Source organism: Branchiostoma belcheri, unplaced genomic scaffold (assembly GCF_001625305.1).
Source record: "Branchiostoma belcheri isolate BF01 breed outbred unplaced genomic scaffold, Haploidv18h27 scaffold64, whole genome shotgun sequence".
Lineage (NCBI taxonomy): Eukaryota > Metazoa > Chordata > Leptocardii > Amphioxiformes > Branchiostomatidae > Branchiostoma > Branchiostoma belcheri.
In genome coordinates, this window is record NW_017804287.1 from 1,543,614 (window position 1) to 1,558,019 (window position 14,406).

The window sequence follows — 14,406 nt, forward strand, 5'->3', positions numbered from 1 at the left end:
TTATATACTATACGAATTTTAATGAAGAAAGACGATTATGTTAAAATGTCCACTTAGGCAATGTTTGCACTTGTAATTTTCTTACACCATCGCCCTTTATGTTTGTGTGCGCTCACAATGGTGGATTAGTGTTGTCGCATGTTCGCCGCTGTTTACAGCCGCTGTTCAACATTTTGTTACTCTATATTCTTGAAGAAAATCTTTTTCGTTTGATCATGGTATTTTGTATTTACTTCACTTGTATTTACTCACGGCTCGTTACGGCAACTGTTACAATGTGGGCGGCCGTTACTTGTTGATTCGATGCCAATCTGCAATTGTTTTCAATATTACTATATCGGCACCTTCTGTCACGGGACGCCGTCGGAAACGCCGTCCCAACCCCGTCGGAGCGGCAAGATCAAAATGTCCACAATGACTGAGCACCCCCCAGAGACCCGTCCGGCCGTCGGATACGCCGTTTGGACCCCACCTGTGCCGTCCCAAGCGTCGCCCGGCCCCGCCCAGGAGCCCGTCCGGCAGCGCGTCCAGCAGCCCGCCCGGTAGCCCGTCGGAAACGGCGCCCAAACGCCTTGAGAAACGCCCGGACGCCGTCGAAAACGGACAGTTCTGACGGCGTCCCAGGCGTTTGAGGCGTCCTGGCCCGTTTCTGGCCTTTGTCCAGGCGTCCGTAGTCCCCGTTTACCGCCAGGGACGGGCAGCCGTCCCAAACAAACGGCCAGCACAAACGGGCGTTTAAACGGGCGTTTCTCCGTCGGGGACGCTTTCATTTTTACAGAGGTAGGCTATATTAGACCCTTTTGAGGCAAACACTGGTTTATGACTGACATCATTTAATAGGACAAATGCCAGTATTTGTCAATGTATTTACATAATGGTGAATTTCTTTTTGCTATGCAAGATTGGTTTATATCAACAATACTTACCATGAGTTGTAGGTTAGTTCATTTCACAAAAGTTCCTGTATGGTACTGCAGTAATCATGACAACTGATAGGTGGCATACCTAAGCTACAAATTATATTTTGCTGCTTCACCTGCAATACTCTTTGGCCTCAGCAGGCGGTGTGATACTTACATGTATGCTGTTAATATGACAAGTCATTATTTATTAATGCCCCAGTGAAATAAGACTTCCCTTTCTAGGCCTTATATTCTCCCATCATAGCATTTCGGAATGATTGAGTTATTAAATTTTTTCAAAGTTCTCCCTTTTTCAACTGTCAACTGAGCAAATGCACAATCATGTCAACCTTTCACAACACTGAAACAGAAGCCAATTCCCAGTGTGGGAACCACTGAAACAACTAGGGGAAACTAGGGAAAACAAAGTCCCCTGGCCCCAGGAATCGAACCCAGGCCACCAGGACAGGAACCCAATGCACCAACCACCAGGCTAAAAGGTCTTGACATGTTAGAAAGCTCAGTTGGTGGCACTGTAACACTGTTACATGTTGTGAAACATTTTCCTCACAGACAAAGCCAGGACCAGGCCCTGAGTAACAGGGTTGATGACCTGCAGGAGAAACTGGGCGTGGCCGTCTCCACCCTACAGCAGGCTGTGGGCGGAGTCAGGACACAGATGGCAGATGTACATGCCAAGGTAGGGACATCCAATACATGTCATAAAATATATTACATATTGGCTATGTATATGAACAATAAGCAATGTTGTCAAAAAGAATTCGGAGTATGCCTCAGACACACTGGTGGATGAAATTATGAAAAAGATGCTTGTTTTTTTTTCCAAAGCATTAGAAACTTAAATGAAGGATAACAATCATTGTGAAAAAAAAAAAGTTAAACAAGAGACATGAAAAGTTGATAGCTATTAAATAAAGATTGGAATATGTCAATGTGTATGTTAATTTTTCTAGCACCATGGTATGTTCATTTCATTACCATATGAAGTGTGTTTGTATCAGCTGTTTGATTTCATTACCAATGGTGATCATGCAATATAGCTTTGTGTTTTATGACACTTTTAATTGCCACCATATAAAGTCACTCACATCTGTTACCAGCCCGATCATAACACTGGTGATATGCAGGATCATAAAACTGATGATATGCAGGCCACTGAAACCAGGAAGGACACATCTGAGGAACCTGAGATAGACACAGAAGAAGTTGAAATGCCGGTAGAATCTGACACAGAAAATCCTGGGGTTGATTCAGAATCAGAGGAACCAGAGGTTCAGTGGACAATTTGAAAAGTTGACTTCTTTTGCACCATTTTCTGTTTCAGGCACAAGATAGTTAGATACACCTGCCCTGTATCTTCTTTTGAATGATTGAATTTGCACCATATTCCTTTCTTACTTCACAGAATATTGTCTCCCACACCTTCTGTTGCATGCAGTCTTGCAAGTTGAAGTATACAATAGTCATGCACATTGATGTTTGTACATTTTTCAGATTGCACTATCTTTGCAGATAAAAGGAAATAAAAAAAAAGTTATTTCCGACTGAACTATGACTGCAACTATCAAGTCAACCATGGTACTAAGACAGAATCTAAATACTTTTTGTAGTTCAATATTGCAATTTACACTTGAAAAATTTGAGAGAAGGTAACAACGGCTGTAAATATTTAGCGCAGTCACTGTTAGTGCAGATTAAGAGGGCACATAACAATGTCAGGTACATTGTATGTATGGCTGAGACGGTAGTTCATTGACTATACATGTACATGTACATTGTATTTTATAACTCTTGTAATTCACTGTCTCTCTCTTCCTCAGTATCACAAACCAGCATGGTCAAACAATTCTGCTGCCAGACCTTTGGAGCAACAGTGTAACAATTTCTATCTCAAAATCTCTTGCCAACTAAATTGAAAATATCACCCCTATTCAGACACTACAGGACATGAGGAACATCCTGGATGAAAGCAGACAGTCTAACACCAGGAGCCTGGCAGACATGGATGCCAGAATCATGGGCCTGAACGCAAGGGTATCACACCAGGAGGACGCCTTTGAAGCCAAGTTAGGGGAGGTGAGATAGTCATTAGATATTCATATCAGTCCATACCTAGAATCAAATTTAGTACATCTCTGGTGCCCTCGTAGTATTTGCTTGGTGTAGGTTAAAAATAATTGTTTATTTCACTGTCATATAGTGTTGCATTACTTGATGTGGTTAGTTTACAAGTGTCTTGTACTACTCATGCTGCTAAGGCGTTGGAAAACGCCAGAAAGGAACAAATGGAGGCAAGGGAGAAGGTGATGTCACTTTTATCAAGTAGTTGTTGTTTTTGTTCATCAATTGTTAGATGAATTTTTAGGAAATGTTGTTATCCAGTAACAGTCAGGTCATGACATTGTAGATAATGCATTTCATTTCCCACATCACACACAGTATTTACAATGTATAATTATGTTGTTTTCTGAATGTTTGCCGAACAGTGCAAAATTAATAATTTCTAATTGTTTCTTTGAACAAACTATATGCTTACAAATATAGGATGCTGAGGTGAATATGAATACCCCTATTACAACCTGACTTTAAATTATAGTACATGTAGTTGTATTGTGGTTCATGTATAGAAGGTCTAGACATACATGTACATGGCTGTCAATGTAATTTAAGGTCACTTGTAATAACTTCTAGTAAGTAAATTTTCTTATTCCTGTTGTATTTTAGAGATTAGATCTGGTGCATAACATTAAGCAAAGGATTGGATTATGAACTCCTATGATTGCTATTCTGCCCGGTTTTACACGTTGGATGATTCATACATACCGAACAAAGAATTTGAAAGAAACACCCAAGCAAAAGAGATCATCATGATTTTGTAGATGAGAAAACTTGTTGTCTCCTCAGATCCAGTCCCTGCAGGCAGACAACCTGCGTAAGAACATGGAGTCTCTGACTCAGTGGCAGGCCCTAACACAACAACAGATGAAGGACATACAAGAGATGCTGGAGAAACTGCCTACAGAGGTAAACAGTTACTATCCATGTTACTGAATATTATGTTACTAATTATGATGATAACTAATGTGCATAGTACAGTAGGGAAGCATGGTGATCTAAGTTCCTTAATGTTCTACAATCTTGTATATTCCATTTGATACAAAAGCAATGCTGCAAGTACCGAATTAGTGTACCCTGAATGTTGTACATCTGATTCAGTAATCTTGTTTATTAGAAAGCAATGCTACAAGACTGAGTACCTTAAGCTGGTGTGTTACGCCGAAAGGCGGTTATACCGGCTATACAGATACAGATACAGAATCTGATACAGATACCGAATTACATTGTAGTGTACCCTGAATATTGTACATCTGATTCAGTAATCTTGTTTATTAGATGTGTAAGGCTACAAAATGTTAGGTATACTGGGCCATAAACAAAATTTAAATAAGAGAGACAATGTTGTTACATACAAATTGCAGGTTTCCTACATCAAGGAACAACAGAGAGTGATGAAGACTGAAGTAGAGACCAGACTAGACACTGAGATGCAGGCCAGGTAACCATAAAGTGCAAAATCATGTCAAACAGACATGACAAATTTTTAATTTTCAGTATATCAGGTTTTGCTAGAATTGAACTATTCATGTCACTGTCACAGTTTCATTGATCAAAATTTCCAAAATGTGATGCTTTATTAACATCTACTGTACAGTTGTGTAATTAATGCACATTGTGGCCTCAGTTGTGCATTCATTTCAATCTTGATTTACAAATTAAGACTGCTACTAACAGTGTTGTAAATTCATTATGAGTCAAAAGTGATAATTGGTTTAATTTGTGGTTTTAATCCAGAATCCGTGACATCCAGAATGTGCGTGAGGACATCACCAGGATCCTGGAGGATCTCAATGTGTCCAAGGGTGGAGACGAGGCCAAGCTTAACGCAGTCCAATCACAGCTCACTCAGGTAAGAAAAACAGATGAAAAGGAGTTATAAATATTTTTACCACTGCTTGAAGTGGTTTTACCTTCTAATTTACTTTAACTGTACTGGTTTTGCCAGCTAAGGGTAATTGTACTTGTAGATAAAATCATTAAATTTTATATGTAGGACAAGAATAGTCCTGGATACACAATTATTGCATCCTAAACTAGTAATGATAAGTTACCTACTGTAAAACTAAAAGAGAAATTTTTATGGTGGTTTTGATAAAACTTTAATTAAGAGTAAAAATGAGCTTTTCCCTGTCTGAAGTTGGCATTGGAAACAATTATAATACGATAGACTTACAAAGCACAATCATATTTATTTACTGTGTTTGGAAGGTGAACCCAAGTGGCATGAAAAAAGACTACTGCTTTGGAACTATTCTGCATTATTTTTACAGAATCCAATTCACCTCGTCCTTGTTTTGTTCATGTTTTCAATCAGGGACTTGCACAAGTGAAGAACTTGGAGCAGATGTTACAAACCAGTAAGACTGTCATGAGCACCAGGGTTTCATCTGAGGCCAAGTCTGTAAGTAAACATGTTGGCACAGCCTACTTGTACAGATTGCTCTAAGGGTGTTTTTTCCCAACTGTTGTCAATGCTTTACAAATGTGTACATGTATCTATCCCACAGAATGCAGATTCTGAAGTTCTGCTTTTATGTCAAAGGTGTCAAAAGTATATAAATTTATAATTATTTTTATTGACCTTGAAGTCAGTTAAAGTAGCTAACAACTTTGATACTCATGATAAATTGTACTTCATTTGGTTAAATTAGACTTAAGTTTTCATCTATTTGTATTTTGAAAACTCTTTTTTTTAATGATTTGAAAGTTTGTTATCCTCCATATTTTTGTCCATGTACATTTAACATATTGCCCAATCTTGTAAACGTGATTCTTCTTTAACTTTCTTTGGGGAAAAAAATTGTCAATGTACCACATTGAAGGCAATTATTACTTTTCATCACTCATATAATTATGTAAGGACATGATTAGTACTTTCCAGAGCACTGCAAATTCCATCATGTCTATTTGCTTGCTCACTCTCCTGTCAACATTTTGCTGCACAGTAAACAAAAGTTCACTTCTATGACAATATTGAATTTGGGAGATAAAATTTTATTGCTGAATATTTATCACTATAAGTTGTTTTTCAATTGCGGCATTCTTGCTTAAAGTGAATTAATGACAATAGTGTAAAATTATTTTCTTTCCAACTGTTCTTAAAGACTGTAGATGAAAAATTGGTTTGGAATCCAAACTGTGCTCTTGAGGTACATTAAGGGGCACCCTCTACGTCAGTTTAAACTCCTCCCAACTTCCCAATAACAGATAATACCCTGACTTCATAATCCCAGGTAAATACTCCTCTGTTCTCCACACAATGTAGGATTATTTGCCAGTGGTGACATTTCAAAGTTCAGCCAACAGGTGAACAAATAAGCCCACTGAGTCGAAAAAAATCTGTCAATATTCTTTGTGGTTCAAAGATTGGCTGGTGTCCAAAATGTCTTGACATGTCGCAGATAAGCTGACCTAGCCTTTGCAAACTTGGAAGTCTGACTGCATTGGGAACAAAATTGTATTAAATGAAAAGGGCAAAGGAATTGGATTAGTATTCAAGGCAGTTGACTGTATCAATGTTCAATGTTTAAACAATTTTGTTTTCATAAAGGACTTGTAATGTATGTGTGACTTGTAGTTAACAATTAGTAGTTTCTGCATTCCTTCATACATGTAAATAATATCCAAAGGTACAATGTTTACCATCATACATGATTGTGTATCATAATATTTTAACATTTTTTAACACTGATTTCCCTTTTATTTTGAGATGCCTTGAAGGCCCTAAATTCTTAAGGTTCCCTATGTATGACTTTGGTTGGTAATGATAATCATTGATAATTTATATTGGATTATTTGAAATATTTTCTCATGTAGACTGTTGCCATGCACTAACGTGTCATAATGCTTCAACCAGTCTAACCACTGTTACACTATACTAAAAAAACATGTGGAACAATGTGAGCAGTTCCATATCTGTATTGCACACAAACTCTGGCCCATGTGTGTTAATAGACAGCCCTTTGGTGATGCAGGTGTGCTCTGTCTTAAGTGTTTTCCCCACGATCCTTGGTGTTTTGGCAGTTTGTGTTTGAACAGAGACGGCGAATAGAGCTGTTTAGCCCCGCGGCAGCCCTACTCGTGGCACGTTCCCCTCTCCGTGCGGCCTATCTCGGCCCGGGTTATCTCACGCCATTGGCGATGAACAAACCCACGATAATCACACCTGGAGTGATTCGCATGTTGGTTTTTGTTCTCGCTATCAAGTTCTGAGGGACGATGCACAATGTTGGCAGGAATCCCTAGCCCCTGTTTGCCACTTTCTGTTGATTTTGCACATCTTATACGGCTGTTGGGGGTATATTACACAGCTATTTGAGCTGGATAACACACATGTTTGGTTGTATTAATTTGACTTTTGACACCCTGGCATAGAAACTCAAACTGCAGAAAGGTATTTTATATATACAGTCGTGTTGTGAACCCAAGGTTTGTTTGCCTGTATAGATGTAAATCTATGACAGTCATATCACAGGTGCATGAACACTGGATTTCTGTGTGCTGCGGTATGACCTTTTTGAATAAATAGAACCAACCTGCCCTTGAGATATACATGCAGTACAAAAAGAGTACTGTAAGTCACTTTATGTTTGCGGTAGCAAAAGTTCGCAGTCTGAGAAAAATGGACATGTTCGCAGAGCTATACATTTGCGGTGGCGGCAGGTACAGAAAAAAGAAAGTTGGTGAATTTTTTGTTCACGGTAATGATAAGTTCGCGGTACAGTTCTAAGTGACTGAAAACTGGTATATCACAAAATCATACACACACTCACTCAGACAAACAAATTTCTGTGCCATACACATACCTCAGTGACTTTAACCAGCCATAGACTAAGGAAATCTCATTCAGGAATGAACCCATTTGAATACAGATTGCAGTTGATAAAAGCCAAAGTACAGCACGTCGAAAAGACCGCCACAAATTATCTAAATGCATTTTTGTTGTAAACCAGACTAAGCCTGTTTACTCCGAGATTACAGGATACGCCTGCTAAGCACTGAGTGTCTCGTGTTGTGGATTACATGTGGCTGTACGTTAGGCCCGACGTTGGGACAAAACCTTTACAGGCCAGCCACTAATGGGGCATTGATAGCCAAACTTGCAAAGTGTGGTACAAAACATAGCTGAATTGATACAAAAACTAACACTGACTATCTTCCTAGGTAGTCATTGTTTAGTCATTGTGCATAAGGAAAAGTAAAAGCAACATTATTTTACGCATGTGTGCAAGTATGCTTTTAAGTAGTTAAACAGAAAGTTATTATACATTATGTACATATAGCTGCCAACATGAATGAATACACATTGGGTAGTAGTTGTAACAAACTACTTTAACAATATTTTACAATGTTGGCAATAGTGTATCTTATCACCTGTACGGTACAGTGATTGTTAATGGTGGATGGTTTGCTTGCAGATAGCCTTAAATTGTAACACATTTTCCTGGGCATTACCATGTTTTGATAAGGCTATCACTTAATAGCTTGTGTATGCACAAACAGTGACTTTAATCATACAGAAGGTGACATCCCAAATACCTAAAGTCACAAGGTTTCCCCAAATTCGACTCTTGAAACACATTTAGTTAACCCATCAGTTCAGTACTTGTAGCTAAATGTTCTGTTGCTACAGGTTAATACATTCTGCATTTTGTACCTCAAAGCATTGCGCGATAATTGCAATTGTACACAATGCTCCTTTCTGTGACTAAACAGTCATTCTTCTGTAACTTGTTGTTTAAGACAATAAAGAGTACATTAGACCATAGAATGAAGACAATATGTACATGTATTACATTGTCGATATTAGGTAGTAATTGTTAATTGTAGTAAAGTATATCATTTCTAATTCTTTTCAAATATCAGGAAAACGTAAGCCAGCCATACTAATTGTGAACCTAATCCAGCATGCTGATGGCTTACTAGCTTTTTTTGTATTTTAGCTGTCCCATACGTGTATTGCAATCATGTACATACATGTACTAGTTACTTGTGTGAAGTATATTCAATTTGCAGATTGATATATGACTGTATGTTTCAGTTTGTGATATGTTATGGTGATGAGTATTGTGATGTGGAATTATTACCACTTGAAGGGAAAACAGCCACTTAGTCTAGAATGAAACCTCATTGTGGGGTAGTAGGATACATGATTGCAATATATGCATACCATGGCATGCCATATAGTTACACTTAACATGGAGCATGCAACTATTTGTCCCTGGGTTTTAGACTGACATACAACCTTGCAGACATAATGTACCCCAATGCGTTGAAATGCAACATATCTGACTCAATCACACATGATTATTCCGTTTGTTACCTCTTTAGAGGTTTTGTTATCGGTGGCTTTGTGTGTTTGTAGTTGTAATGAATACAGTAGACAGGAAGTGAGTGGAAGAATGATTTAACCACATACTGACAGGAAAGTCAAATTGGGATTCAAAATGGTCTCCCTGAGGAATTGAATGGTACAAACTTTAAGGCTACCTTTCTTTATTTCCTGTTTCCATCTACCTGTCTCATGTACTATTTAGTATTAGAGAAGCCCAATGCCATTGTGACAGTGTTTTGTTTTAATTGTACAGAAATATGGCAATGCCGCATAGCATTCATACGGGATCTCTCTCTCTTTTTTTGTATTTAGAGAATTGAAGAGGTTCAGGCTCTGCGTGAGGAGCTCATCAGGCTACGTGCTGATGTCATCAACCTGAAGAACCGAGAACCCGCCGTGCCTGCCGAACCGCCTCCACGTCAGGAACCCAGGCTACCGTTCTTCATCCGCAGTCCTGAGGACGACTTCACCTCACGAGTCACCCTGAACAAGTGGGGCATGTATCAGGCATACAGGTGAGAAGGATGCACGTGTATGCAGTTCACTAAAAGTCTGACGGCCTACAAGGCTATACAACGTTAACTTGATGACTGTTACAGTTTCAGAACTAGAGCTTAAACTTAAAGAAATTTTGGCAAAATTAAGAGGTGCCATCACTTTTAACACAATTGATATCCAGCCTACTGAATGTGAGTTCTTAACGGATTACAAAACATCTTCTTGTTGCAGTCCATATGCTGATATATGTCAATTCTATTATCAACAGCAACAGCAATGTAGGTCCCACACATTCACCGCCTAGTTTGGTGATAGCACTGTTGAGGAGACAGGCACTATGTGAACATAATTATTCTCACTATTTCTAACCAGCATTTAGTAGGAGCAGATTGGCTTATTGAGCATAATCCTTTGGGTAGCCACATACAGCAGCTAAAAATCTCAGAATTTCAGTGTTAGAATATGATACCTGAAACTTTTCTAACATCAGAAAACAAAAGATCATTGTGCATTCATTTCTTTGACCTTGTTCCAATCTGAAGCATGTGCTTTATCTTGTATGTTGGTTAAAGTGTTATGCCTAACGTACATTAGCCCTTATACAGATGGGACCTTAAGCTCACAAGACGAAGGACACACCAGATGTGCTATCACTCTCGCTAGTCCAATAATTCATCCATGACATTGTCGGTTGATTGAAATCAACTTTTGGCCATTAGCCACATGGTTCGCCCAGGTTTCTGCCAGCATATGGAGTATATGGACACCTTTTTTGTCTTTACACGACAGGTGCGGCACGAGGCCATTCGGCCTGGGTCCGCTCTCGATGTTCTGTTTCCAGGACATACAGAAATGGCAATAGCATTGGCCTCTCGTCCTGTATATACAAGCTGATAGTGGATCAGGCTCCCCATCTGCTGTTTTCTATCTTTCACACTGATTTTATTGTGTCGCGACGGTTCTATCAAGCGTGGAGAGCTTGTTTTTGCAAACTAGCGGCTGGCCGCACTTGTCCCCCATCTCCCTCAACCAATCAGGAAGTCTCGCCATCACTTCACACAGAGTCAGGCAACAGATGTGAGTTGAACAGAACAAATAGAAAGGTGATAGATCATATTTTTTCCTCCACTAAACATATGTGCCCAAAGATAAGTTTGTTGGCAAAGGAGGAGGAAGTGACAAAAGGGAAGTTCTCCTCACATTCAGGGCCGCCGCTCCAGATTGTGTGCCTGCAGCAGGGCACAGTCAGCCTTTCTCTACTCCTAATCCTTTTGCCACATTGTTTCTCTCCAGGGAACATATGGTTCTGTTTGTTTAAATAATTGCTTTTGCACAGGTAAAAAGTTTGTGGCCACAGGAACTGTTTTAGCAAATTTCATGAAGTGCTGACTTGGCATTTTTAGGTCACTGTGTATTTGTGTATGATATTCCCTCTCTCGTACAACGCTGAAAATGTTAAACCTAAAGTCAGAAAATTTCCTGCTTTCTTCCTCAATGCCTGGATTGTTACCCATTTCAGTTTTAGGAGTAATTGGTATTGAAGTGCCTCTGATAGATTAAAAATGTCCATTAAAAACACATCATGCAAATACATCTCCCATCTATCAGCAACTTGAGCCTACAGTAAATTAAGTTGGACATCTCAGTTTGACTTCTACTACCATCTTCTACACAATGGATTGATACAGCCAATTCCATTGTCTGTATATTAAGTGTTACATGTTTTTTTGTGTTCTCTTTTAGGTTCAGTACTTACTCATTCAAGATTGCCAACTGGAAGAATGTTTAACTTGATAGTAGTGTGCATTTGTATGTTTTGATACCAGCCTCTTGATTCAAATCAATGAAAAGTTGTTGAAGGTATTTTCAATCCCAAAGTATTTTTAAAAACTGTTACGGTATAACTGCTTTGTGGTCCTAGTTTAGAAGAAATGTTAAAAGTTTGAAATCTTACAGAACATTTTCTTCCGTAGGTGGTGGAAGATCAAACGATGCTGGCTGCAGGTGTTGGAAAGAGAACACAGCCCAACTCCACAACCCAAAACTCCCTCTCCCAAACCTCCTCAAACCCCAAAACAGGAGGACCGACCACAACAAAGAGGTCTGACTCCAAGCCAGAGAGGACACACTCCTGATAAACGAACCCCCACCCCACAAAGGAGCAGCTCAAAGGCAAAGAAACAGTCGCCTACTCCGAGGAAAGACGACGAGGGTTCAGACGGCGACGAATGGGGAGGGACAGCAGAAATAGACCCTTTTCCCTTGAAATAAGTTCAACATGATATGAACATCGACAAATCCTCAACATCATACAATCTCAGCAGTGGCTAGCTGAAAGCCTTTTCTTTTCCTACAGCAGCTTTCTGGATTTCCATTTATGGACATGCCATGATCACATGACCTGGGCATATATTAATAACTACTGATGGTTTAATCACCTGTGCATGTACATGTATGTTATAATGTATATTTTTCGTAAGTTAAAGGATTTCACTACATTACTTGTGTTCAAGTAGAAAAAGTTCCAGTTACTATAAGGATAGAAGTTTTGAAAATTGCAGTGGACTTTTTTGGTGTAAAGAACATTGCAAGACAGATTGCTTGATTAAAAATTTATTTTATATAATATGTTGAGAAATGACATTATTGGCCCTAGGTTTAGCTACAACCAAACAGTCCAACAATAAATATACATGTAAAACTGTAACAGGACAGACGACAAAGCCAGGCTATTGCTTTGAGGCCACTGCACAATGTAAAAATGTAACAAAAAAATAAATAAATAAATTTACTTACTATGCTGTTTTATAATGCCATTAACTATCAGGAAAGTTTATATAAACTGCCATGATCTATATTTGTAAACTTATATTATAATACATTGTGTTTATACAATGTATGTCGAACAACAACAAAAGACTGTATACATGTGGCCTGGTTTTGAATGAACATTAAAAGGTTAAACTTGCTTGCCATTAAGTAATACTAAAAGTGTCCCTTACCAAAAATACTAAATATGTTGCATGCCATTTTAGTGGTGTTTCCTTGTATCTAGTTGTATATATAATATGCATGTATTCATTTAAATTTGTGATATCTGTATTGAAATGCCATTCTGTATATTGTGAGGGCAGTACTTAGCTTACCATGATTGTAATTTTAGTACTTAATTTGTGTTGTATGTCGTGTACATAAGATTAACTTGTAATTACCAAAATAGAAAATATGTTTATTACACTATAACATTAGGATATTGGTATTAATTGGCTTGCTCCATCATGCCATCTAAAACTTAATAACCTTTAGTAAGCAGCCACAAAATATCATTTGAGAATTTGAAAAGTTTTTTAACGTTTCCTCTACATCCGTAAATGTGTGTATCATGCAGTAGAATTATTAGTGCATTGTGTTCAGAGATACATTAAGTTAATAGCCTCTTAAAGTATGTTTATGTTGTTGTGTAACCTCTGATACTGAATTTGTCATTTCTGATTTAATGTTGACAGATACATACTTTTCAAACCTTCAGTACTTAAAAAACACTTGATGAAAAGTAAACTTATAGATGATATTAACATTTTGAGCAGGGTACTGGCTGTTTTTCATGTTCTATGGAATTTCTCGACATTTTCTATCAACAAAATGCTTTTGTGATTCAGGTCTTACTGCATTTTAAATGTGTCTTTCCCGTGGGTTAAGACATTTCAAAATTTGACTATTCTAACTTCAACTCCATTTCTTAAAATACCATCTTGTATCCATGGAAGTTCTCAGGACACTCAGAGATCACTTAATTACATACCTATTACCCTGATACCATATCTGTAAACGTATATGTACCCACTAGTGTAATTGTAAAACCGGCTATATAACGGGGTTTATGATAAAGCCCATCTGATTGTTAGTACAGTAACTAACAAAGCTATGCCGTCCATAGGGGCCTTAAAATGCCAGTTGGGAACTTGCGTACATGCATCATGTACATTTTAGAAGCTTAAGTGTACTTTACTGGAAGAAAAGTCGTATTGGCAAAAGAAAGAAAAGAATTTAACTCTAAAAACAAGTATTTTCCTCAGAAAAATGCCCAAACATGTTGCCACACGCATGTTAAAAATACGTTCTTGCCCGTCCCTTAGTAGACTCACTTGATGTTATATGTAATATTCCGGTGACGTACATATCGGAAGGTTTTGTAAGTTGTCTTTTTGTCACAGACTGATATAGTTTACTTGTTTAAAGTTTGGTTTAAAACCTTATGTTGTCATGATTGTCGTTACTGTATGAAATAAAAAAGTTTTATAGACAGTACATTTGTACAGCATAACGCTTGCCATAGAGCTATATAGGTCGCGTCGGAAAACTTCTGACAATGCTTATGACAGTTTGAATAATGCAGAGCCCTTTTGCCGTGCTATTTGCGCTGTACATAATTTACAGTATAGTGTTTGCCCTCTCCTCCTAAAACAAAAACGGCCATGAACCGCCTTTCACGGTAAATGGTGCCGAATGACATACGAAGAGGTCTATTTTGGT

General features: G+C 38.3%; 2 protein-coding genes across 4 annotated transcripts in view; one reads left to right on the plus strand and one right to left on the minus strand.

The window, feature by feature from the left end:
* LOC109483360 (spermine oxidase-like) overlaps positions 1-953 on the minus strand; it is a 17,686-nt gene extending 16,733 nt beyond the window's left edge. For both annotated transcript variants that reach the window (XM_019786358.1, XM_019786356.1), the window contains exon 1: positions 927-953. In XM_019786358.1, coding sequence (XP_019641917.1) covers positions 927-929 — 3 coding nt within the window. In that variant the 5' untranslated portion in view covers positions 930-953. The remainder of the gene's footprint in view (positions 1-926) is intronic.
* Positions 1-12,669, plus strand: part of LOC109483345 (coiled-coil domain-containing protein 154-like) — a 24,064-nt gene extending 11,395 nt beyond the window's left edge. For both annotated transcript variants that reach the window (XM_019786337.1, XM_019786339.1), the window contains exons 10-17: positions 1,476-1,602; positions 2,859-2,999; positions 3,828-3,947; positions 4,403-4,479; positions 4,776-4,890; positions 5,356-5,442; positions 9,688-9,890; positions 11,847-12,669. In XM_019786337.1, the coding sequence (XP_019641896.1) occupies positions 1,476-1,602; positions 2,859-2,999; positions 3,828-3,947; positions 4,403-4,479; positions 4,776-4,890; positions 5,356-5,442; positions 9,688-9,890; positions 11,847-12,144 (1,168 nt within the window). In that variant the 3' untranslated portion in view covers positions 12,145-12,669. The remainder of the gene's footprint in view (positions 1-1,475; positions 1,603-2,858; positions 3,000-3,827; positions 3,948-4,402; positions 4,480-4,775; positions 4,891-5,355; positions 5,443-9,687; positions 9,891-11,846) is intronic.
* Positions 12,670-14,406: the final 1,737 nt, after the last annotated feature.